Source organism: Petaurus breviceps, unplaced genomic scaffold, assembly GCF_028583685.1.
Source record: "Petaurus breviceps papuanus isolate PSGF00001 unplaced genomic scaffold, PetGlider_PUasm1.0 79, whole genome shotgun sequence".
NCBI lineage: Eukaryota > Metazoa > Chordata > Mammalia > Diprotodontia > Petauridae > Petaurus > Petaurus breviceps.
The window spans coordinates 8,848,472-8,870,145 of record NW_027186523.1 but is presented as its reverse complement, the minus strand read 5'-3'; the positions used below and the strand labels follow the sequence as shown (position 1 = coordinate 8,870,145).

At 36.0% G+C, this 21,674-nt stretch overlaps 1 protein-coding gene across 3 annotated transcripts in view; it reads left to right on the top strand.

Moving 5' to 3' along the window:
* LOC138175819 (DNA/RNA-binding protein KIN17) overlaps nt 1–21,674 on the top strand; it is a 42,971-nt gene that overhangs the window by 17,384 nt on the left and 3,913 nt on the right. The window contains exons 8-13 of one of the 3 annotated variants that reach the window (XM_069106324.1): nt 3,124–3,253; nt 6,908–6,958; nt 10,243–10,311; nt 13,189–13,288; nt 20,493–20,532; nt 21,028–21,118. In XM_069106324.1, the coding sequence (XP_068962425.1) occupies nt 3,124–3,253; nt 6,908–6,958; nt 10,243–10,311; nt 13,189–13,288; nt 20,493–20,506 (364 nt within the window). In that variant the 3' untranslated portion in view covers nt 20,507–20,532; nt 21,028–21,118. Of the gene's footprint in view, nt 1–3,123; nt 3,254–6,907; nt 6,959–10,242; nt 10,312–13,188; nt 13,289–20,492; nt 20,533–21,027; nt 21,129–21,674 lie in introns of those variants that run through there. The other 2 variants (XM_069106322.1, XM_069106323.1) reach the window with 2 other exon arrangements.

The window sequence follows — 21,674 nt, the reverse complement described above, 5'->3', positions numbered from 1 at the left end:
CCCCCCCCCAGCTTCAGAGCATTAACTCTGCCCAGCAACAACTCATGAATTGGTTATCTCAGCTTGGAACAGTGACAAGCTACACCTGTGAATCTTTCACAAAAGTATCTATAAACATTCCAGCTTAGGCAACTATTATCTCCCCCTTGTATAGTGTTCCGCTGCCCCCATGAATCCTTTAGGACCCTATCTCTGGGTTAACTCCTTAGCCTATTATCCACACACTAAATCTCCATTAACCTTGGTTCCCAGACATGAATCTTGTCAAACATGACACTGGTGGGTGGCAGACTGGGCATTTCTCAGTCAGCCCTTGACCGATAGCTGCTTTAGTGATGTTTTAAGCCTAAAACCACAAGTCCAGGTAGCCCCTTCGTGGGCTTTTTCCCAGTGAATTATGGGCAATACGCCTTCAAAGTTACATTAAAAGTGCATATCCCTTTAAACACTGGCCCCACCTTAACTCCTCCCTAATCCCACCCTTAATCACCTAGTTAGCATAATTGGCACGGGTTCTACTATGGATTATTCTATAAAAACCTTAATTCTACCCCTTTAAGGTTGCAGGTCCCCTAAAGGACTCTTGCCCACTGTATAGCCTAACAATAAACTTGCAGGTTCCCTAAAGACCCTTGCCCGCTGTAAAGCATACAATAAACTTTTACAACTCTGATTCCAAGTTGGCTTGGGCTGAATTCTTTCCAGACTGAATCCAGGGTTTTCTGGTCTTAGATAAAGATCAGAGTTCCTGCTGAACCTATTGTGAGCCATCCCTCATCACGTTCATATAGTCCTTGTGGAAAATCCATTTTTTGTTTTTGAGTCTTGCTTGACATTGTTATGATATCATGATTGTAGGTTGGATTTTAGGGCATCTCTAGATCTATGATGAGATCTTTATCCTTGTCAGTATATTCTTTGGTTTACACATCTCTTCAGCTTCAGTTTCTGAACTGGGCCTTTGTGTCAGGGCCAGGTGCTGCCTTCAACGATACTTTTTGGTAGGGTGTTCTTCTCCTTGTTCTTGAACTGAGTTTCCTACGTTTTTGTGCTGATTTCTGTCTCCAAGAGAGTATCTACAGTTAGAATGCTGTAAGATTTTAGACCTTCCTTGGCTTGATGAGGTTCAGTGTGCTAAATCTTAAAAGCTCTGTATGGTGTCTCAGGACAGAGTACTGTGGACCATGGAGTTCTAGGGTGTCCTAGACCTAGGTGCTGATGCATCCATAATAATTACTGCTGTTTAAGGTTGCTTTTAGTTTATTTTGTGGGTTTCTGACCACTCTGAAGCATTTTCATAGTATTTTTTCACTTTTGCTGTCTCTAGATACACAGCCTTCTAGTCTGCCCGTGTCTTTAGCCTGACTTTGGTCACTGAGAAGCTTTTATTTTCTTTATCCATGCTGCCACTGTCTTTTTTGGGTGGTCCCTCTTTGCTTGGTCTTCTGGCTGATTTTTTTTATGCCATTCTAGGGAGGATAAAATGAAAAACTATAGTTTCTCATTTGTTTTCTTGCTTTTGTACTATTTCTTAGTTTTGTGGTTTTGTTTTGTTTTTGGGTTTTTTTGCTGTGTGTGGGAGTTTGGCTGCCTTTTTCTCCTCAAACAGCTGTTTTAGCCAGGAATCTGTTAATGATTTGACGTGAACTTGGAAGGAGGACCCTAGTAAGGAATTATATTCTTGGCTGTGTGGTACTTAACATTTTTATCAAAGACTTGGATAGCTATAAATAGTACAGTTCTTATATTTCTAGGTGACACAAAGTTTAGAGAGCTTGCCTAACACTGGGTGACAGATCTAGATCTTTCTGGGGTCCAAAAAGATCTCAGTTGTCTAAAGCATTGGTGTCAAACCCAAATAGAAATGGGGCTACTAAACTGTATATAAGGTTTCCTGCAGGCTGCATATTGACTCAGAGAGCTACATATTAACCTTATGTATTTTCTATTGTATTTTTAATTTATTTTGTTTAGTGTTTCCCAATTACATTTTAATCTGGTTCAGGTCTGAGTATTGTGAATGCATATTTGACATCGAGGGCAGAATCTAATGAAATGAAATTTAATGGGGATAAATTTAAAATTTTATATTTGAATTTAAGAAATCATCTTATAAATATAAGATAAAGGTGGAATGTCTAGATGGTAATTCATTTGGAAAAGATCTTGGCACTTTAATAATAGAACTATAAACGTTATATGAGTCAGCAGCATGAGATGGTAACCAAAAGGTTACCAGGAGATATAAACCTCTCTTACAGCTGAGAGAGGCATAGTGTGCAGGACCAGGGAGACAATAATCTTGTTTTGTTTTGTCCTGGTCAGATCAGGGTGCCACATTTTAGGAATGACATTGATAAGCTGGAGAGTATCCAAAGGAGGGCAACCAAGGTGGTGAAAAACCTCAAGATCATACCATAATAGGATCTCTGGAAGGAATCAGAGATGTTTAAACTGTAGAAAAAAGTTATTGGGGACATGATAGCTGTCTTCAGGAATCTGAAAGGTGATTGTGTGTATGAGGGATCAGACTTGTTCCACTTGGACCCCAAAATGCATAACTAGGATCATTAGGTGGAATTTTCAGAGAGTCAGATTTTGACTGGAACTATGTAAGAATTTCCTAACAATTAAAGCTACCCAAAAGTGGAATGAACTACTTTGTGAAGGGGAACCAACTGCCTCTTACTCTTCAGTTCTTCAAGGAAAGGCTGAATGACTGCTTGGATTCTTAATTAGGTATGGGTTGGACTAGATGGCTTCTGTGTTTTAATTTTCAACTTCTGAGATTCTGTGAAAATTTATATGACTGGTCAGTGCCAGAACCTTGTGAGCTCCTGAGTCTAAATTTGTTCTCTTCTAAACCATGATACCTTCTTTGTTCTCTTGATTGATTTTAATTCTTATAAATCAGAGGTGCTATCAAATATAATGATTCTCTTGTTAATCTTTCTTTATTGTAAAACATTTATTTGCAAATGGAGTTTGCTAGGTCAGTCAGCAAGCATTTATTAGGCAACTGCTTTGTTTACGCATTGTGCTGAGTGCTGGGTAGAAAGGCAAAAGACAGTTCCTGATCTCAAGGAACTCAGAATTAATTGACCTGGTTTTTATTTCCATCAGTTCTCTGGGTCCTAGTGCATTGAAAATGGTGGGGACTGCAGCATCAGTAAAACGGAAAGAATCATCCCACAGTTCATCTCAGTCAAAAGAAAAGAAGAAGAAGAAATCTGCACTTGATGAAATAATGGAGGTATAATTAAGAAAGGGTATCTTATAAAATATTCATTGATTCTTAAAGGGGGAATTAATTATATATTTCAAAGCTAATGAAAATCCAAGAAGATCTTAATGAATGTTGCAGTATATCATACAAATATATGTCCATCTTGGACTGGACAAATTTATGCGTGCTATTTTGAGAAGTGATTGTCAGCCATATCCATCTGTGAAGTTATCTATTTAGAAAATCAGAATAAATACCATACTTTCTTACCTGAAGAGTTATCAGTAAAAATCACTATAAAATTTGGGTACAGAATTAGAAAGTTCAGCAATAATAAATTATTATTCAAAGCTTTATTTCCAAAGAGTTATTAAAGCCAGAACAGTTATTTTTCCCCTTAGTCTCTGACTTAATTTTTCTCCTCTTTGGCAATAAACATTCTCAATAATCAGACCTCAATTTCAGACCAATATCCTTATGCTCTCTTGTTGCTTCCAACCTTAGCACATCCTGACAAGTGAATGAAGATGTCTAGATGAGGTATTTTTAATTTTTTGGTCAAGCTCATAATAATGCATCTTCAGTTAAAGTAATTTGTACAATTGAAAGCATTTTACTGATAAGGATCACTTTGTGACTCTAAAACTAGCTACGAATCTTGTATATATGCTTTTTTTTTTTGTAGCTTATATTTTTTTTAAAATTAATTTGTTTGTTTCCTTTTAGTTTACAGGATTCAATTCCACAATTCCTTGAGTTTCACATTTTGTTCCCCGCCCTCCCTTCCCCCCCCCCCCATGGTGGCTTATAGTCAAGTATAGGAGCTGTAAATACTTTCACATTATACATTAGTCAGGTTATAAGGACGGATTGTACCAGCTGGAATGAAAAATGGTAAAGAGGACATAAAACCAAATAAGAGAAGGAAAAAGATCAGGTATTTTGCTTCCACCTGGATATAAACTTAGTTCTTTCTCTGGATGCACATATTTCTCTCCATCATGAGTCTTTTGGGATTGACTTATATCACTGCATTGCTGAGAAGAGTCCAGTCTATCAAAGTATGTCATCACACATACGTTGTATCTGTAATTGTGTACAAATTTCTCCTGGTTCTACTCTTCTCACTCAGCATCAGTTTGTATAAGCCTCTCGAGGTAAATATGAAGACCGTATCTTGTATATATTCTAGTGGAAATTGTCTCTGCAACCCCCATACCTTAGCTTTACCCTATCTAAAAAGGGAGGAGAAGAACTGGAAAGAAACTGAGTATTTCTGTTCTTAAAATGGTTAAAACAGTTGCTATGTCTTTCCCTCTCCCTGACCAAAGAAACTTCCTACTTTTTTCTAGCCATCAAAAGATTGACATAAATTATTTTTGAGGTCATTGAATGGGATCACTTTTGGTCTATGGACTACTGTGTTATACCTGCCATTGTCTTTCAGGGATGCGTTTTTATCTATGGACTTAAAAACTTCATCCCTTAAAAATTTAATTTAGGTAGTACTGATAAAGTAAAATCTCTAGTGCTTTTATCTATTGTTTTTTTCCTACTGTTCAGTCTCTCCTGATGCTGAAAATTTGCCCTGTGTAGGACAAACTGAAAGGCATAAGTATGATATAAAAGCAGCAGATTAAGTAGCTGTTTAAATGGCATATCCTCCAGATTAATTTCTTTTAATTATAAATTTTAATATCTTGGTTACCCTTCATTCATATGAAAAGTTGGAGACTTTAGAATTAGGTTTCAATTGGATATAGAGTTTTCTCATTTATTTCCAAGGAAAGATGGAAAACAGGGTTAATGTTAAACTGCTAAGAACGTGAAAGATCTGAGTATATGACAGAGTTCTGTCATCCATTTATCTATTCCCTCCTTTTGTTATTTGTATTTTTTATTTCTCTCTTACTCTGACTTTGTTATCATATTAAAATAATTTCAAGTGCTGTCAGCTTCTTGTGCTTAAAATTTTCCCTGATACTGGAGTGTAATCCCTACTCTTGCTTTGCATAAACATCATTTTTAATCTTTAACATTGGGAAAGATGGACAAGCTAGTTTCAGGTGCTGAAGGTAGTTGTAGTTGTTGCATTCATCTTTAAGAGTGAATGAGATGAGAAATTTTAGGAATCCTGCTTTACCTGCTTTTTAACAATTAACAATCCATAGCTTATAGTAAAACAGGCATTTAAGTATTTTCTCTGTTGTAGCAGCAAGCACCCCAGCATACCCAGGGTGGCTGCCAACACAGGTTCTTAGATCTGCTTTTCTAAAGGAAAGCAACTCAAAATGGGTTAACAATCTTGCTTTAATCAAACATATCATTTACCTAGTTCAGGGGAAAAAGTCAGCACCCCGAACTTCGGAGTATACAAAGGTTACAAGCAAACAGAAACATTTCAGCAGACAGGCCTCCAACTGTCCAACTATTACATCTATGCCTAGTCAGTTACCAGAGAGGGAAGCATCAACATCTGGGTTTTTCAAAGCCAGGGGGCTCTCAACGGCTGCCCAGAGTCTCTCATCTGGTCAAATCACACAACACTTCTCAAAGTGATCCCCAAAACAAAGCCTCACAACAGGTTTTATATAGCCTTCTCCTGGCTCAGAGAATGTAACAACCCTCTTGACCCACTGCCCAATCACAAAGTATCTCCTGAAAAACAAGCCTTCCACCACAGGCTCCAGGTGCATTTAACCTAGGGGCAGGGAAGATCTTGCACAATCTTAGAAAGATGGCAACAACATAAATTTACATTCTCATTACATCTATGCCAGGCATTCTGCTAAGCACTGGGGATATAGAGAAAAGCCAAACCAAATCTTGCTCTTAAAGAGTTCACAGTCTGATGCAGAGACAAAATGCAAAATGAGAAAACACTAGCAATTGAAGGGCATCAGTGAAGGGTGTCAGTAAAGGCAAAAGGTAGAATTTGAGCTGGGAAAGAAGCTAGGGAAACTAAGAGGCAGAAATGATGGTGGGGAGGGCATTCCAGGAAAGACCCTGAGGTGTAAGATAGAGTGGCCTCTGTGAGGAACTGTGAGAAGCCCAGTTTAGCTACATAGATCCTGTGGTGAGAAAAGGTCTAAAAAGAATAGAAATGTTGGAAGGGCTGGCACTGAAAATGAGTCAATGGAGGAAGTTCTTACCCTGGGATTTTTCACAGTTTTGACAAACCCTAAGTCTTTGGTGTTCAACTTTTTTTTTTTTTTTAAAGCAATTGGGGCTAAGTAACTTGCTCAAGGTTACACAGCCAGTTATTTCTGGGTGTGGTGCTGAGTATCTGAGCCCGGATTTGATCCAGGTCATCCCAACACTGGAGCCGGTGCTCTTACTCGCTGTGCTACTTGGCCGCCCCAGGTGTTCAACTTATTGACCATAATTTTTTTTTCCCATTCTTCTCCTTTCACCTTCTCTCTCCCAATCTAAGTTATCCCTGTTTTTTGGAATACTTTTTCTAGAATTTTCTGGGTATTGTTTTTGTTTTCTTTTTTTTAGTGAACTAGATAGACTTCACCAAGCAGGAATATTTCATATACAAAGGAGAATTTATGTGAAACCATGAATCTTTATAGTTTTTATTTTTTCATGGTATCCTCTTGGTAATTAAAAATGATGTTTGCAACTTATTAAGGACTTTATAGGAACAGTATTATGAATAACTTACTTGTTTTATAGCTCGAAGAACAAAAGAAAAAAAGTGCTCGAACGGATTATTGGCTGCACCCTGTAAGTACTATTTTTTAAGTAAGTACTAGTTTTTTTTTTTTAAAAGCAGTTGGGGTTAAGTAACTTTCTCAAGGTTACGTGGCCAGTTATTTTGTGTGGGTGCTAAGTATCTGAGGCTGGAACCGATCCTGGGTCTCCTGACTCTGGGGCCGGCGCTTTTACTCACTGCGCCACCTGGCCACCCTTGTAAGTACTAGTTTTTAAGGCCCAGATTTATCTTTTTTTTTTTTTTGCTTTTTGGAGGGCAGTTGGGGTTAAATGACTTGCCCAAGGTCACACAGCTGGTTTTTGTGTTAAGTGTCTGAGGCTGGATTTTAACTCAGGTCCTCCTGACTCCAGGGCCGGTGCTCTATTCACTGTGCCACCTAGCCACCCCCCAGAATTATCTTTATGTGATATTTTTTTCTGTTCTTATTTACCACAGATATCTAGTTTTCCAAAAACATATTCTTTTTAGTGAGTTTTCTACAATATATTTAGTAATTTTCATAAAAAGATTTGCTTCTGTAGCTGACTTCAGATCTTTCAATTAAGATGCAATATATTTCAGAACATTATTTTTATACTTCCAAGAAAGGAATAGCATTGTTTTACAGAGATGTACTGAATCTAGCAATAGATAATTTAAATTGAAGATTGTAAGTATCCTTTTGAATATAAGAATTTTGTTTTCTACCTTTTTCTAAGGGAATAAGGACTAGCCAGGTTTTCATATCTGAGATTGAAGATAATTTTTAACTAAAAAACATTAAAATGTTCCTGGGTTATAGAATAAATTGATTTTAACTTGGCAGGCCAAGGAAAAGCATTTGTATGTATTTATTGAGGCACTTTTTCTGAACTTAATAAGCTAGAAAGTTTTCACAAAACTTTTTTTTTCCTTTGAAGTGGCACTCATTCTTCTAAAGAGGCAAATTTTAGAAGAAAGAAATGTGCCAATTACAAAATGAAAGTATTTTAAACTAGGAGATGAGGAGTCTGATCCCATAGGTCTGTTGTTTCTCCCTGTCTTTGAAAATCAAATGCATCTTTATTTTCACTTTTATATCTTCTTTTGTACCACTGTAAAATAGAGATAATTCTCACTGGTGATGGCAATGAGGATTAATTCAGAAAGTCAGTGTTTCTAAAAACATGCTTCCTATTGTAATGTTAGAAATTAATGCAATTTGTAAAGCCATTCTAGCCAACTATATCTGATTAATTTAGGAAAGTGAAAATTGAATCATCTTTCTATGTTTAATTTGTGGGTTGAAGTTTAAGGTCGTCGTAAACATTTTGAAGGTAATGTTTGGTTTTATGTGAGAATGAGGGTTAATTTTTCCTTTCTATTTTATAGAAGCAAAGATTTTCTTCCCCATCTACCCAGTGTAGAATGTTATTGCACCCTGTAGGAGGGAAAAATCAACCTAGTTGCTTTAAAAATCCTTTTTTTCCCCTTAGAATAGATGTTTTTTGAAAATTTGTAGGTTTTATGTTTTCTTTAGAGATTTTTGTCATCCAAAATTTTGTATAAATGAAAGCTATAATGAGACCAAAACCTAAATCAATCCGATTAATTTCATAGGGTTTATACCTTTGTTGTTGGAAGGAATTTTAAAGGTCATCTAGTTCAACCTATCCATTTTATAGATGAGGAAAATGAAGCTCAGAAAGTTTAAATAGTTTGCTTAGAAATATCCAGGGAGTAAATGGCAGAGACAGTATTGAATTCAGGGACTTTGATCAGGCACTCTTTTAATCCAGGATTCTCTCTACTATGTCACTAAATCCTGCTGGTAATTCAGTGATTTTTAGCTTAGTAAATAATTGTAATTCTCTGAAGTGTTGGTTGTTTTTGTGAAATAGCTGTTATTCCAAGAATATGATATCCAGTTGTAATTTATCAACAACTTCACATGGTTTACATGTATACAGTTAAAACAACCAATATATTAATGCTATTGTTCAGCCTTTTTATCTTAGGGAGGTATATTGTATTAGGTATTTTAAAGTATTTCAATAATTGTTTTAATTAATTTTCTATTCTCTTTTTACCCTGAAGCAGTTTGTCTAAAACTCTAGAAAGAAAGGAATTTAGTGGGTAAAAATTGTAATTGTATAATGAGTCATAATTTCTCTTCAGATTACCTCATTTTATGGCCTTTGGTAAACTCAGCTTATTTCCTTATGGCAATAAGTATCTGAGTCAGAAAAACTGCCTGCTCTGACATTAATTAGCTTCTTTTCAGAGGTTTCAGGGTAGACTTGGATTAAGAAGGTTCAGACATTCTCTTAAGCACTAGAAAGAGTTCTAGTATTTAAAGACTCTCTTCTCTGTAACCTTACACACTTCTCTCCATACCACCCTTCTAAACATTTAAAAATTCAGTATTTAACATGGCTTACCATAGAATTGTTAACCTAGCTTTTCTCTTTTTAAAAATAAACATTTGAAATGATAAATACAAAATCATTGCACTGAATATAGCAATAAATGAAGCAATTGAAATTTCTTTGCTAATCTTTGGAAAGCTTATCAGAATCAGGAAGACAGAAAGAAGAACAAGCCCAATTTCTATTTATGTGAAATATATAATCATAATTTTTTTCTATCATTTGAAAATTAGATTCTCAAAAGAAAGATAGCAAGCATTAATCTGAAAATTCTTAGTAAATCAAAAATTGAAAATCATATGAGAAACTTTTGAACTAATTTGACTATAATACATGAGCTTAAAGGTTTCCTGCTATTTTTCTAGGAAAATTTACTAATGCTTATATCTGTCAATATTGAAAAGTGGTTTATCTTGTTTTTAAAAAGTTTCATAAACTTTAACTATAAATAGTGAAACTTTATACTTTTCTTTACAGTCTTTTTTTTCTGTTAGAATATTTGAGTATGTTTGATTAAGATTATGGTCTTTTTTTTTTAAAAGAATGAAATCAACAAATTAATAGACTATACATGGAAGGCATGAGTTAATGGGGTTAAATGTCAAGAGGTAAAGGTTCTTAGCTGTCGAGATATTTTCACCATGGAGTGAAGAGTCTTCTTATCTTGACTCTTCTTTGGTAATAGTGATCTGAACAAGAGATGAGAGATTTTTAAAGGAATATTTTTCTCATAGATTAGCCAGCAGTGGAAAAGGCTTGGAAATCTGTGCCTTTCTATTTACTGTAGCACAGCAGTAACAGCTAATTAGAAAAAGCTCTTCCATAAACATTAACTTAAAGTAAAGAAACACAATAGGAAGATCCAGTCTTTTTTTTTTCTAAAATATTTTTTTTTGTTTTTATTAAAGGAAATTATTGTGAAAATTATAACCAAAAAACTTGGAGAGAAATATCATAAGAAAAAGGGAGTTGTCCAGGTAAGCCTATAAAACTTGTCAGCCAGAATATTTGGAGAATTTGGGTAAATTGTTTGTTTCTGTAGTGAAGCACCAGTATTTTGATCAGTTATACCTTAATAGTTTAGTGCTGCTTGGGGCCAAAGTTCTCTGTTTGAATCTTCAAAGTGCAAGAAACATTTTTAAAATGCAGTATTTTCTTACATTTCTTATCTCTGCATTCAACTGTCTACCAAGTTCTCTCAACTTGGTTTCTATAAGTCTCAAATCCATTTCCTTCTTTCTGTTGGTACTACTTCCATTGTAGTGTATAATATATCTTACCTGAACTTCTCTAATAACCCAACTGGTCTTCCTATTTCTAGTTCCTTATTTGTTCTGTCTTTCATATCACTTTCTGAAGCATCTTTATGATCCGTTGCTCCGATAACATTAACATTCTCTTGCCCTTACTTCCTTTCACCTCAGTTTCAGCCCACTTGGACTTTTCATTGTTTCCCAATTTCTTCCTGTCCTTCTTTGCTTCTATGCCCTTGTTTATCTCATTCCTCATGGCCATCTTTATCCATGTATTCAGATCCTTCTTATTTATTTATTTATTTTAAGGCAATTGGGGTTAGGTAACTTGCTCAAGTTACACAGCCAGGTGTTTCTGGGTGGGTGCTAAGTGTCTGAGCCTGGATTTGATCCCAGGTCATCCTGACCCTGGGGCCAGTGCTCTTACTCACTGTGCTATCTGGCCACCCCCAATTCTTCCTATTTTTTAAGACTCAGATTAAATACCTTATCCTCTCTGAAGCCTTCTTTGATCCTTTACCCTGGTCCTTCTCAACCCCTTGCCTTGCAGGTGGAAGCAATATCTTCTTCAACTCTTAATTATATTTAATTAATTATAAATAATAATCTTCGTACTTTGTTGGGATTTTGCCTTTATATTAAAAACAAATTATAAAACTGATACCTCTTTTTTGTATCACATACATTGACACATATATCTCCTTTTCCTTATAACAAAGATTTTTAAAAATTGTTTTTAAGTTTAACAAATCTAACTGATATATCTGTGCCTGACAACACATGAAATATCCACATTCTTAGTTCCCCATCTCTTTGTTGAAGATAGTGATGGTGGTGATGGTGGTGGTGATGGTGATGATGATGATGAACATAGCTAGGATTTGTATAGCCCTTTAAAGTAGGGAATTACATTTGTTCATCTGTTTTCCAGGACCAGTGTTCATGATGATATAGCATTACAGTGCTTTAAAGTTTGTAAAGCACTTTACTACAGTATCTCATTTGATTCTCACAATAAACTGTGAGATGAGTCAATCAACATTTATTAAGTGCCTACTATGTTCCAGTTCCTCCTGGAATATTGCTTTCCAAAATGGTTGAATCAGTTCACTGTTCCACTAATGGTGTATTAATGTCCCAATTTTTCTACATCCCCCCCTTCTGTGATTCTAGTCAATCTGAGAGGTGTAAAATGATATCTCAAAGTTGTTTTGATTTTCTTTTTTTTATTAAATTATTGATTTTTAGTTTTCAACAATCACTTATGCAAATTTTAAATTTTCTTTCTCTCCTTTCCCAAGATGACTTACAATATCTTCTTCAACTTGCAATGGGCTCTACACATACATTCCTATTAAACATATTTTCACATTAGTCATGTTGCATAGAAGAATTATAACGAACGGGAAAATCCATTAGAAAGAAAAAAACCAAAATAAAACAAAAAAGAAAATAGTCTGCTCCATAGTTCTTTCTCTGGATGTGGATGGCATTTTCTATCATGTGTTCTTTGGAATTGTTTTAGGTCCTTGCATGGCTGAGAATGGCTAAGTCCACCAAAATCAGTCCTCACACACTGTGGCTGTTACTGTGCACAATGTTCTCCTGGTTCTGCTCCTCACTCAGCATCAGTTCATATAAGTCTTTCCAGGTTTCTCTGAAGCCTGCTTTTCTTATAGCACAATAGTATTCCATTACATTCATATAACACAACTTGTTCAGCCATTCCCCAATTGATGGGTATCCTCTCGGTTTCCAATTCTTGGCCACCACAAAAAGAGCTGCTATAAATATTTTTGCACACGTGGGTCCTTTTCCCATTTTTATGATCACTTTGGGACATAGCCCTAGAAGTGGTATTTCTTAGTCAAAGGGTATACACATTTTTGTAACCCTTTGGATATAGTTCCAAATTGCTCTCCAGAGCAGTTGGATCAGCTCACACCTCCACCAAGAATGAATTAGTGTTACAACATCCTCTAACATTTATCATTCTTCTGTTTTGCCATGTTAACCAATCTAATTTAATAGGTGTGTGGTACCTCAGAGTTGTTTTGATTTTCATTTCTTTAATCAATAATTTAGAGCATTTTTTCATATGACTATATAGTTTTGATTTCTTCATCAAAAAAACTGCCTTTTCATATCCTTTGACCATTTACCAGTTGGGGAATGAAAGCAATATTATATTCTGAGGTCCTAATAATCACAGTTTTTTTTACTTTAGTGGGACTCTAGAGTATTGTTAACATTCTGATGGAGTACTTACACAAAATATATTCTCTACTTTTTTTTTAGACTAACTATATATTAGCACTCTGCCTCATGTATATCTTCAAGTTGGGCACAGTGAGCCCTTATACTTCATTCTTAACGATTGTCTCTGAATTTTCCCAAACTTTCTTTCGTTCAGCAGATACAAATCTTAGATAAGCTTTGATCTAGGTTTGCTTTTGGAAACTTTAGATTTGAAGCCACTTTTGGACCTTGGAAAACACTAAAGTTTGTAGAATGACTTTGTTCTTTTGATATAGCCATAACTTTTATCTTTTGTCTGTGTTTTTCAAAATTCGTTTGCTAAAATGTTAATTTTATGCACAGGAAGTAATTGACAAATACACAGCAGTGGTAAAGATGATCGATTCTGGAGACAAGCTAAAACTTGACCAGACCCATTTAGAGACAGTAATACCAGCACCAGGTAAATCTCTTTTTAAATCTATAACTTCTATGCCCTCAAAATGATTTATTTCATCCTTAGATTCATGTTGTACCTTCATTTAAGGGTCATGAATGAGATTTTCTTTTTAGATTTTTTTTTCTCAGTTTGTAGAGGGGAATACAGTGTTATAAATGAATAAAATTTGAGTAGATTCATAGATTTCTGTATACTCTTTCTTTACCAAAAAGAGTTATTTACATATAAGTTATGCTAGTGCTCTTCTAATCTTTTCTCTTCTTGTAAAGTTTGATGTTGCCACTACCTTGCCAGGGCATTTAAACTTATTTTTCCTCTTTTAACTTGAGTTCCTGGTACAAATTTTTTTTGTATAATATGAAAAGAAAATTTGAAAGTATTTATGTACTAGAAATGACATGTAATTTTGTCCATGAAGGATACTTCTGATGTGGAACTTCCCTTCATTATTGTATATTGATAATTCATTTGTAATTTATAATCTCAGTTACCTGGGGTGCTGATAGGTTAAGTGATTTATCTGTGGTCACATGATATTTTTCAGAGGCCAATTATGAAATTAAGGCTTAGTGTTTCTAAGGTGGACCCCGTGTGTCATGCTGAACATACATGCTTCTTTAGTAATAATGATACCAGTTATATGGCCCTATATGAATATATACAGCTTCTCTAATAATCATATGTATAATAATAATTATAATGCTAATTCCCAAGTTCTGGCTTCTTAAAATATTTTTTTGGGGGGGCTTCTCTTTCATCCCCTTTGTGCAGTTATTTTTTTTCCATTTTTCAAATGCTTTATTAAATTCTGATTTACATCATTCATTTCTGCCAGATTTTGAGTTACAAATTTTCTCCCCATTTTTCCCCTACCCACCGCCCCAAAATAGCAGTCTCATAGGATATCCCTTCCTCCAATCTGCTCTCTCCCATATTTTCTCCCATACCCCTTTCAACTTTTCCAGTAGGGCATGGTGGATCTCTATGCCCCACAGTGCCTGTATATCTTATTTCCCAATTATATGTAAAATAGTGTTAATAATAGTATATATATTTTTTTAAACATTTGATTTTAAAACTTTGAATTTCAGATTCATTCCTTTCCTCCCTTGTCACCCACCCCTACTGGGAAGATAAGCAGTTCAGTATAGGTTGTACATGTGTAGCTAATGCAAAACAATAACATAGTGGATATATTGTAAAAGACTGACTATATTTCCCTCCCTCCTATCCCACCTCCCACTTGTTCTATTCTCTACTTTGATCCTTTCCCTTTTCAAAAGTGGATGCTTCCAACTTCCCTCCCCCACAGCCTGCCCTCCCTTCCATCATCCCCGCTCTCATCCCCTCCCCCTTATTCTCCTGTAGGGTGAGATACCCTATTTAGTGTGTATTTCATTCCCTCCCCAAGCCAAATTCAATGAGAATAAGGTTGACCCATTCCCTTTTGCCTTCCTATTCTTCCCCTCCAATGTAACCATTTTCCCTTGCCTCTTCTTTATGAGATAGTTTACCCCATTCTGTCTCTCCCCATCTCCTCTCATTATATTCCTCTCTCACCTCTTAATTTCCCCTTTTAAGTATCATCCCTTCCTGTTAAATTGGTCCTGTGCCCTCTATGTATACCTGTAAACATATATACACACATTCACATATGTATTCATATGCCCATATACCCTCATATATAGACATATATATATTTCCATTCCCTTCAACTATTTTCATACTGACAAAAGTTTCATCAGTTACAATTATTGTTGTTCCATGTAGGAATGTTAATAGTTCAACTTTGATAAGTTCCTTATGATTTCTTTTCCCTGTTTACCTTCTCATGCTTCTCTTGCTTCTTGTATCTGAATATGAAATTTCCTATTCAACTCTGGTTTTTTCATCAAGAATGCTTAAAGTCCTCTATTCCACTGAATGACCATATTTTCCCCTGAAACATGATACTCAGTTTTGCTGGGTAGGTGATTCTTGTTTTTAATCCCAGCTCCTTTTACCTCCAGAATATCATATTCCAAGCCCTTCGATCCCTCAGTGTAGAAGCTGCCAGATCCTGGGTTATCCTGATTGTGTTTCCACAATATTCAAATTGTTTCTTCCTGGCTGCTTTTGTAATATTCTCTCCTTGATCTGGGAATTCTGGAACCTGGCTATAATATTCCTAGGAGTTTTCTTTTGGGGATCTTTTCAGGAGGTGATTGGTGGATTCTTTCAATCTCTATTTTGCCCTGTGGTTCTTCATCAGGGCAGTTTTCTTTGAGAACTTCCTGGAGGATGATTTCTAGGTTCTTACTTTGATCATGGCTTTCAGGCAGTCCAATAATTTTTAAATTGTCTCTCCTGAATCTGTTTTCCAGGTCAGTGGTTTTTCCCATGAGATATTTCACATTGCCTTCTATTCTTTAATTTGTTTGGATCTGTTTAACAGCATCTTGATTTCTCATCAAGTCATTAGCTTCCATTTGCTCCAATCTAATTCTGAAGCAATAATTCTCCTCAGTGAGCTTTTGAGATTCTTTTTCCATCTGGCAAATTTGGCTTTTTAAGGCATTCTTCTCCTCGTTGCCTTTTTGAGCCTCTTTTGCCATTTGAGTTAGTCTATTTTTTAAGGTGTTATTTTCCTCAGTCAGGCTGTTGACTTTCATTTTGTAATTTTCTTGCATCATTCTCATTTCTCTTCCCAATTTTTCCTCCACTTCTCTTATCTGCTTCTTAAGGTCCTCTATGGCCTGTAACCAGCTTGTATTTTCCTTTGAAGCTTTTGGTGCAGGAGTTCTGACTTCACTGTCTTCCTCCTGTTCCGTGCTTTGCTCCTTTTTGTTCCCAAAATAGGAGAGTAATGTTGGAATCTTCTGTCTGCTTTGTTTCCTTTGCCTGGTCATGTCGCCCCCTAGTCACTTGACCCCTGGGCTTTTTGCCATAGTAGCTCTGCCACCAGACAGGGGAGCTTTCATCTCAAACGCTGGGGTTTTCTCAGCTGCAGGAGGTATTAGATGGTTGCCCTCTCTGAGGCCTCCATACACTGTGGCGAGCTGGACACACGCCCCAGAACCTCCACCCTTGACTGCAATCCAGATCCATGCAGGTTAAAGCAAGAGCCAATATCCCTCAGACTGTTTGCTTGGTCCTCTTACACTCTGCAAGCCAAGAGCTGAAGCTGCCACATGGCGCTGGCTGGCTGTGCCGGCCTCTCAGTGGCTTCTCGCCCCGGGGGCAAAAGCTATGCACTCCCACTTACTGGGTCCCAAAGTCCAGATTGCACTGACCTGTTACTTTGTCCTACACATCTATGTGTTGATAATTCTGGAAACGGCCACAGCTGCTACTGATGTGGAGTCCCTCCGGCTGGTGGCTGGTCGCCCTGGGGCTAAAACCTCTGGCTCACCTGGGCCTGGGCTCCGCTCCCATAGCGCTGTGCTGGCCGATTCCTGCTGGCCTACTGGGTTGTCCTCAGCAGGCAGTTAGCTTCTCTATCATTTTGTGGGTTCTGCAGCTCCATAGTTTGTTCAGAGTCCCCTTTTTACATTGATTGGGGAAGGTGGAAGCCGGAGCCACTCGGAGGTCATGCTTCTACTCTGCTATCCTGACTCCGCCCCCCCCTTTGTGCAGTTATTATTTCACATAAAAGCCCTATTTTATTAATTCTAATAGCAAAAATTTTTCCTCTGGAAACTGAATAGTAAAGATTTTTTGGTTCTTAGGAGTGCAATGAAAAGTGATTTGATTCATTGTTTTAAAAAATATATTTAAATAAATGATGCCTATATATTTCATGTTTTTTCATGTTGGAAGGGATCTGAAAGATCATTCAGGCCAGTGGTTTTCATAGTGCTGGCCTCACCAATCAAAAGATAGGTATCATCCTTTGCTCACTATAATAATTAATCAGTAACCTTGCTATGATAATTATGTGATTTATCTCCAGTCACTTTTATCCTCAAAGACTCTTGACTCACTGTACCTGTGCAGGTACTTTTGGAAAAGTTCCATCTTCATTTTCTCTCCTCCAGACCACCTGAACTTCAGCAGGCATCCCTCAGAGGGCAAGATGTGGGCCTTGGTGCAGCAGCTAGTGGTTAAGTCTACCTCATTGTTTTCATTTTAAGCGGGACAAAGTGAACCACAAAGGATGAGCAGGCATGGATGAAATATGATAGAAATTACAGATATCATTTTCTTTCCCTCCAAACCCACTTTAAAACTTTCTTGTTAGTGTTTAGGCCACCACCATCCTTTTCCCAGGTTTTTACAACTTTGGTGTCATTTTCAGCTCTTCACGTTCCCTTATCCTACATCCATGTTTCTAGTCAGTTTCCAGATCGTGGCAGTTTGACTTCCATGTTTCTTCCATGTGTCTTCTTTCTACTCACACAGCTAATTCTCTTCCTTCCTCCAACCCTTCCTCTACGTCAAACAGTATATCAATTACATGTGAAATTTATGCAAAACATATTTCCATACTAGCCATGTTGCTAGAAAAGAAGTGAAAAAAGATAGTGAAAAAACTATACTTCATTTTGCACTCAGTTCATCACTTCTCTTTCTGGAGGTGGATAGCATTTTTCAATATGGGTCCTTTGGAATTGTCCTCGATCATTGTATTGATCAGAGTAGCCAGGTTGATCATCTTTATAATACTGTTGTTACTGTGTACGGTGTTCTGGTTCTGCTCACTTCACTTTGAATGAGTTCTTGTAGGACTTCCCAGGTTTTTCTGAAACCATTCTTCTCATCATTTCTTTTTTTTTTAAATAATTTTTTTAAAATTAAATTTTATGTTTATTTTTAGTTTACATCATTCATTTCCACAAGATTTTGAGTTACAATTTTTCTCCCCATCTTTTCCCTATCCATCACCCCAAAACAGTGATCCTACTGTATACCCCCTCCCCCAATCTGTTCTCTCCTATATCCTCCCCTATCCCCCTTCCAACTTTCCAGTAGGGCAAAATGGATCTCCATACCCCAGTGCCTGTTTATCTTATTTCCCAGTTACATGTAAATAGTAACAATAATAATAATATTAATAATAACAATTTTTTAAACATTTGATTTTTCAACTTTGAATTCCAGATTCTTTCCCTTCCTCCCTCGTCACCCACCCTTACTGGGAAGATAAGTAATTTAATATAGGTTGGTGCATGTGCAGTTATACACATTTCCATAGTGGATATATTGTGAAAGACTGACTATATTTCCCTCCATCCTATCCTGCCTCCCATTTGTTCTATTCTCTACTTTGACCCTGTCCTTTTTCAAAAGTGTGTGCTTCTAACTACCCTTCCCCCCAACCTTCCCTCCCCTCTATCATCCCCTCCCCATCCACTTCCCCCCTACTCTCCTGTAGGGCAAGATACCCAATTTAGTGTGTATGTCATTCTCTCCCTAAGCCAAATTCAATGAGAGTAACGTTCACCCATTCCCTTTTGCCTTCCTGCTCTTTCCCTCCATTGTAACAGTTATCCCTTGTCTCTTCTATATGAGATCTTCTTGTCATTTCTTGTGGCACAATAGTATTCCATCACAATCATATATTACAAATTTTTCAGCCATTTTCCAATTAATAAGTATCCTCTCAATTTCTAGCTCTTTGCTACCACAAAAGAAGCTGCTTAAAAATTTTTTTAAACATAGGTCCTTTTCCTTCTTTGATCTTTTGGGATACAGACGTAGTGCTGGTATTGCTGGTTCAGAGGGTATTCATAGTTTGATAGCCCTTTGGTATATTTCCAAATTATTCTCCAGAATGATTGGACCAGTTCACAACTTTACCAACAGTGAATTAGTTTTTCTGTTTTTCCATTTCCCTTCCAGCATTTGTCCTCCAGCATTTTCCTTTTCTGTCATGTTAGCCAATCAGATAGGTGTGAGATGGTACCTCAGAATTATTTTAATTTGCATTGCTCTAATTATTAGTGATTTAGAGAATTTTTTTCATGTGACTATTTATAGACTTTGATTTTTTTTTCATCTGAAAACTACCTGTTCATATCCTTTGATCATTTATCAATTAGGGAATGATTCTAATTTTTACAAATTTGGCTCAGTTCTCTGTATATTTGAGAAGTGAAACTTTTATCAGAGAAACTTGCTAGAAATCCCCTCCCCCCCACCCCCGCAGTTTTTGCTTTCCTTCTAATTTTGACTGCATTGGTTTTCTTTGTGCAGACCCTTTTTAATTTCATGTAATCAAAATTATCCATTCTGCTTCTTGTGATCCTCTCCATCTCTTGTTTGATCTTAAACTCTTCCCTTATCCATAGATCTTACAGGTGAATTTTCTGTTCTCTCCTAACTTGCTTATGATGTCACTCTGTGTCTAAATTATGTACTTATTTTGACTTTGTTATATAGTATGAGATGTTGGTCTGTGCCTACTTTCTGCCACCAGTTCCCCCAGTAGTCTTTGTCAGATAGTGATTTCTTGTCCCCAAAGCTTGGATCTTTGGGTTTATCAAATACTAAATTACTGTGATTATTTACTACTCTGTGTTGTGTCCCTAAACTATTTCACTGATCCACTACTCGTATTTCTTAGCCAATACCAAGTTGTTTTGATGATTACCTCTTTGTAAGATAGTTTGTAGGCTGCTTTCCTTCCCATCTTTTTATTATTGATTCCCTTAATATTCTTGACCTTTCCATCTTCCTTGTACATTTTGTTATTATTTTTTCTAGATCTATAAAATAATTTTTTGGTGGTCTGATTGCTGTGGCTCTGACCTAAATAAATTAATTTAGGTAGAATTGTCATTTTTATTATATTGGCTTGGCCTATCCATGAGTATTTAATATCTCTCTAGTTGTTTAGATCTGTCTTTATTTATCTGAAAAGTGTTCTGGGTTATGCTCATAAAGTCCTTGCATTTGTCTTGGCAGGTAGACTCCCAAGTATTTTATGTTGTCTGTAGTTATTTTAAATGGAATTTTGTTTAATCTCTTCTTGCTGGGTTTTGTTGGTATATATGTTTATGATTTATGTATTAAAGTGCAAGTCTTGAGATGAGTCACTCAGTTAATTCTAATGGCACCTGTAGCCTCTGAGATTAATTATTTTGTCTTTTCTAAACTTTTTTTGTTTTATAACAATTATTAATATAGTAGTACATGTATATTATTTATAAGTAAATAAACATGTTAGGGGTGTGTGTTCAAAAATTTTTTTCTGATGAGTTTTGTGTTAAACATTTTTTACTGATAGGCATACATAATTGAAAAAAGTCTGGAGAAAGATGATCTAGGTAAGTTCTCTCGTTTGACAGGTGAGGGCCAGGAAGGCCTAGAGAAGTTAAATAACCTACCCTTGCTATAGAGGGGACTTGAATTGAGGTCCTTGGATCCAAATCCAACATTTTTTTTCTACTGTATTACATTCTACCTCTTTTATTCTGTTTTTGACTTTTGTAAGAAAAATGTTTCTCTCCACAAATTATTTTGTAGGACATTGCAATGTTTGAGCAAATCAGCCATTTCTATTTTAAGAAAAGGTTATTATTACTATCAGTGTAGTGCCAGTGTGGTACAAAAAGCCCTTGGCTAGGGGTTGGGATATGTGACCTTAGTTAAGTCACTGTATGTTTTTGGGCATCCATTTCTACATTTGTAATAAATGAGTTCTGAAATACTATGACCTACCTGATGAAATTATATTTTGCTCTCATATAGATAATATGAAAGTAGGTATTTTCTTTGTGTGAAGTTTCCTATCGATCTTTTTTTTTTTTTTTTTTTTTTAGGAAAAAGAGTTTTGGTTTTGAATGGAGGCTACAGGGGAAATGAAGCAACCCTAGAATCCATCAGTGAGAAAACTTTTTCTGCCACTGTCATGATTGAAACTGTAAGTATATTTTACCTAGAAACAGCCATTTTTAAATGTTAAAAAAATCTGAAGTGAATTCTTTAATTTACAACTTTTTATACATTCTAGAAATAATCTAAAATGAAGATCTTTACAAATATAGCAAAATAAACTATAATGTAGATTTTAAGACAACAATTTAGAGAATAAAGAAGTAAATTGAAATAAGTTTGTAGAGTGGTAAAAATGAGAGGAATTAACTCCTTTCAAAATCCTCCATATGTTTAATATTAAGACATTTGGTTCTTTTGACAGAAGAAAATTAATAAGGCAGGGGTGTCTGGTACTCTGTTCTCTATATATTCTAAAATGAGGCCTTTATTAAAAGAACTTGCTGTAAAAATTTTTCTCCAGTTTCCCACTTTACTTCTAATCTTGGCTGCTTTGGATTTATTTGCGCAAAACCTTTTTAATTTAATGAAATCAAAGTTATCAGTTTTATATCCCTTAATACTCTCTCTTGTTTTGCAATAAATTCTTTCCTTATCTATAGATCTGATAGGTAAATTATTCCATGCTCCCCTA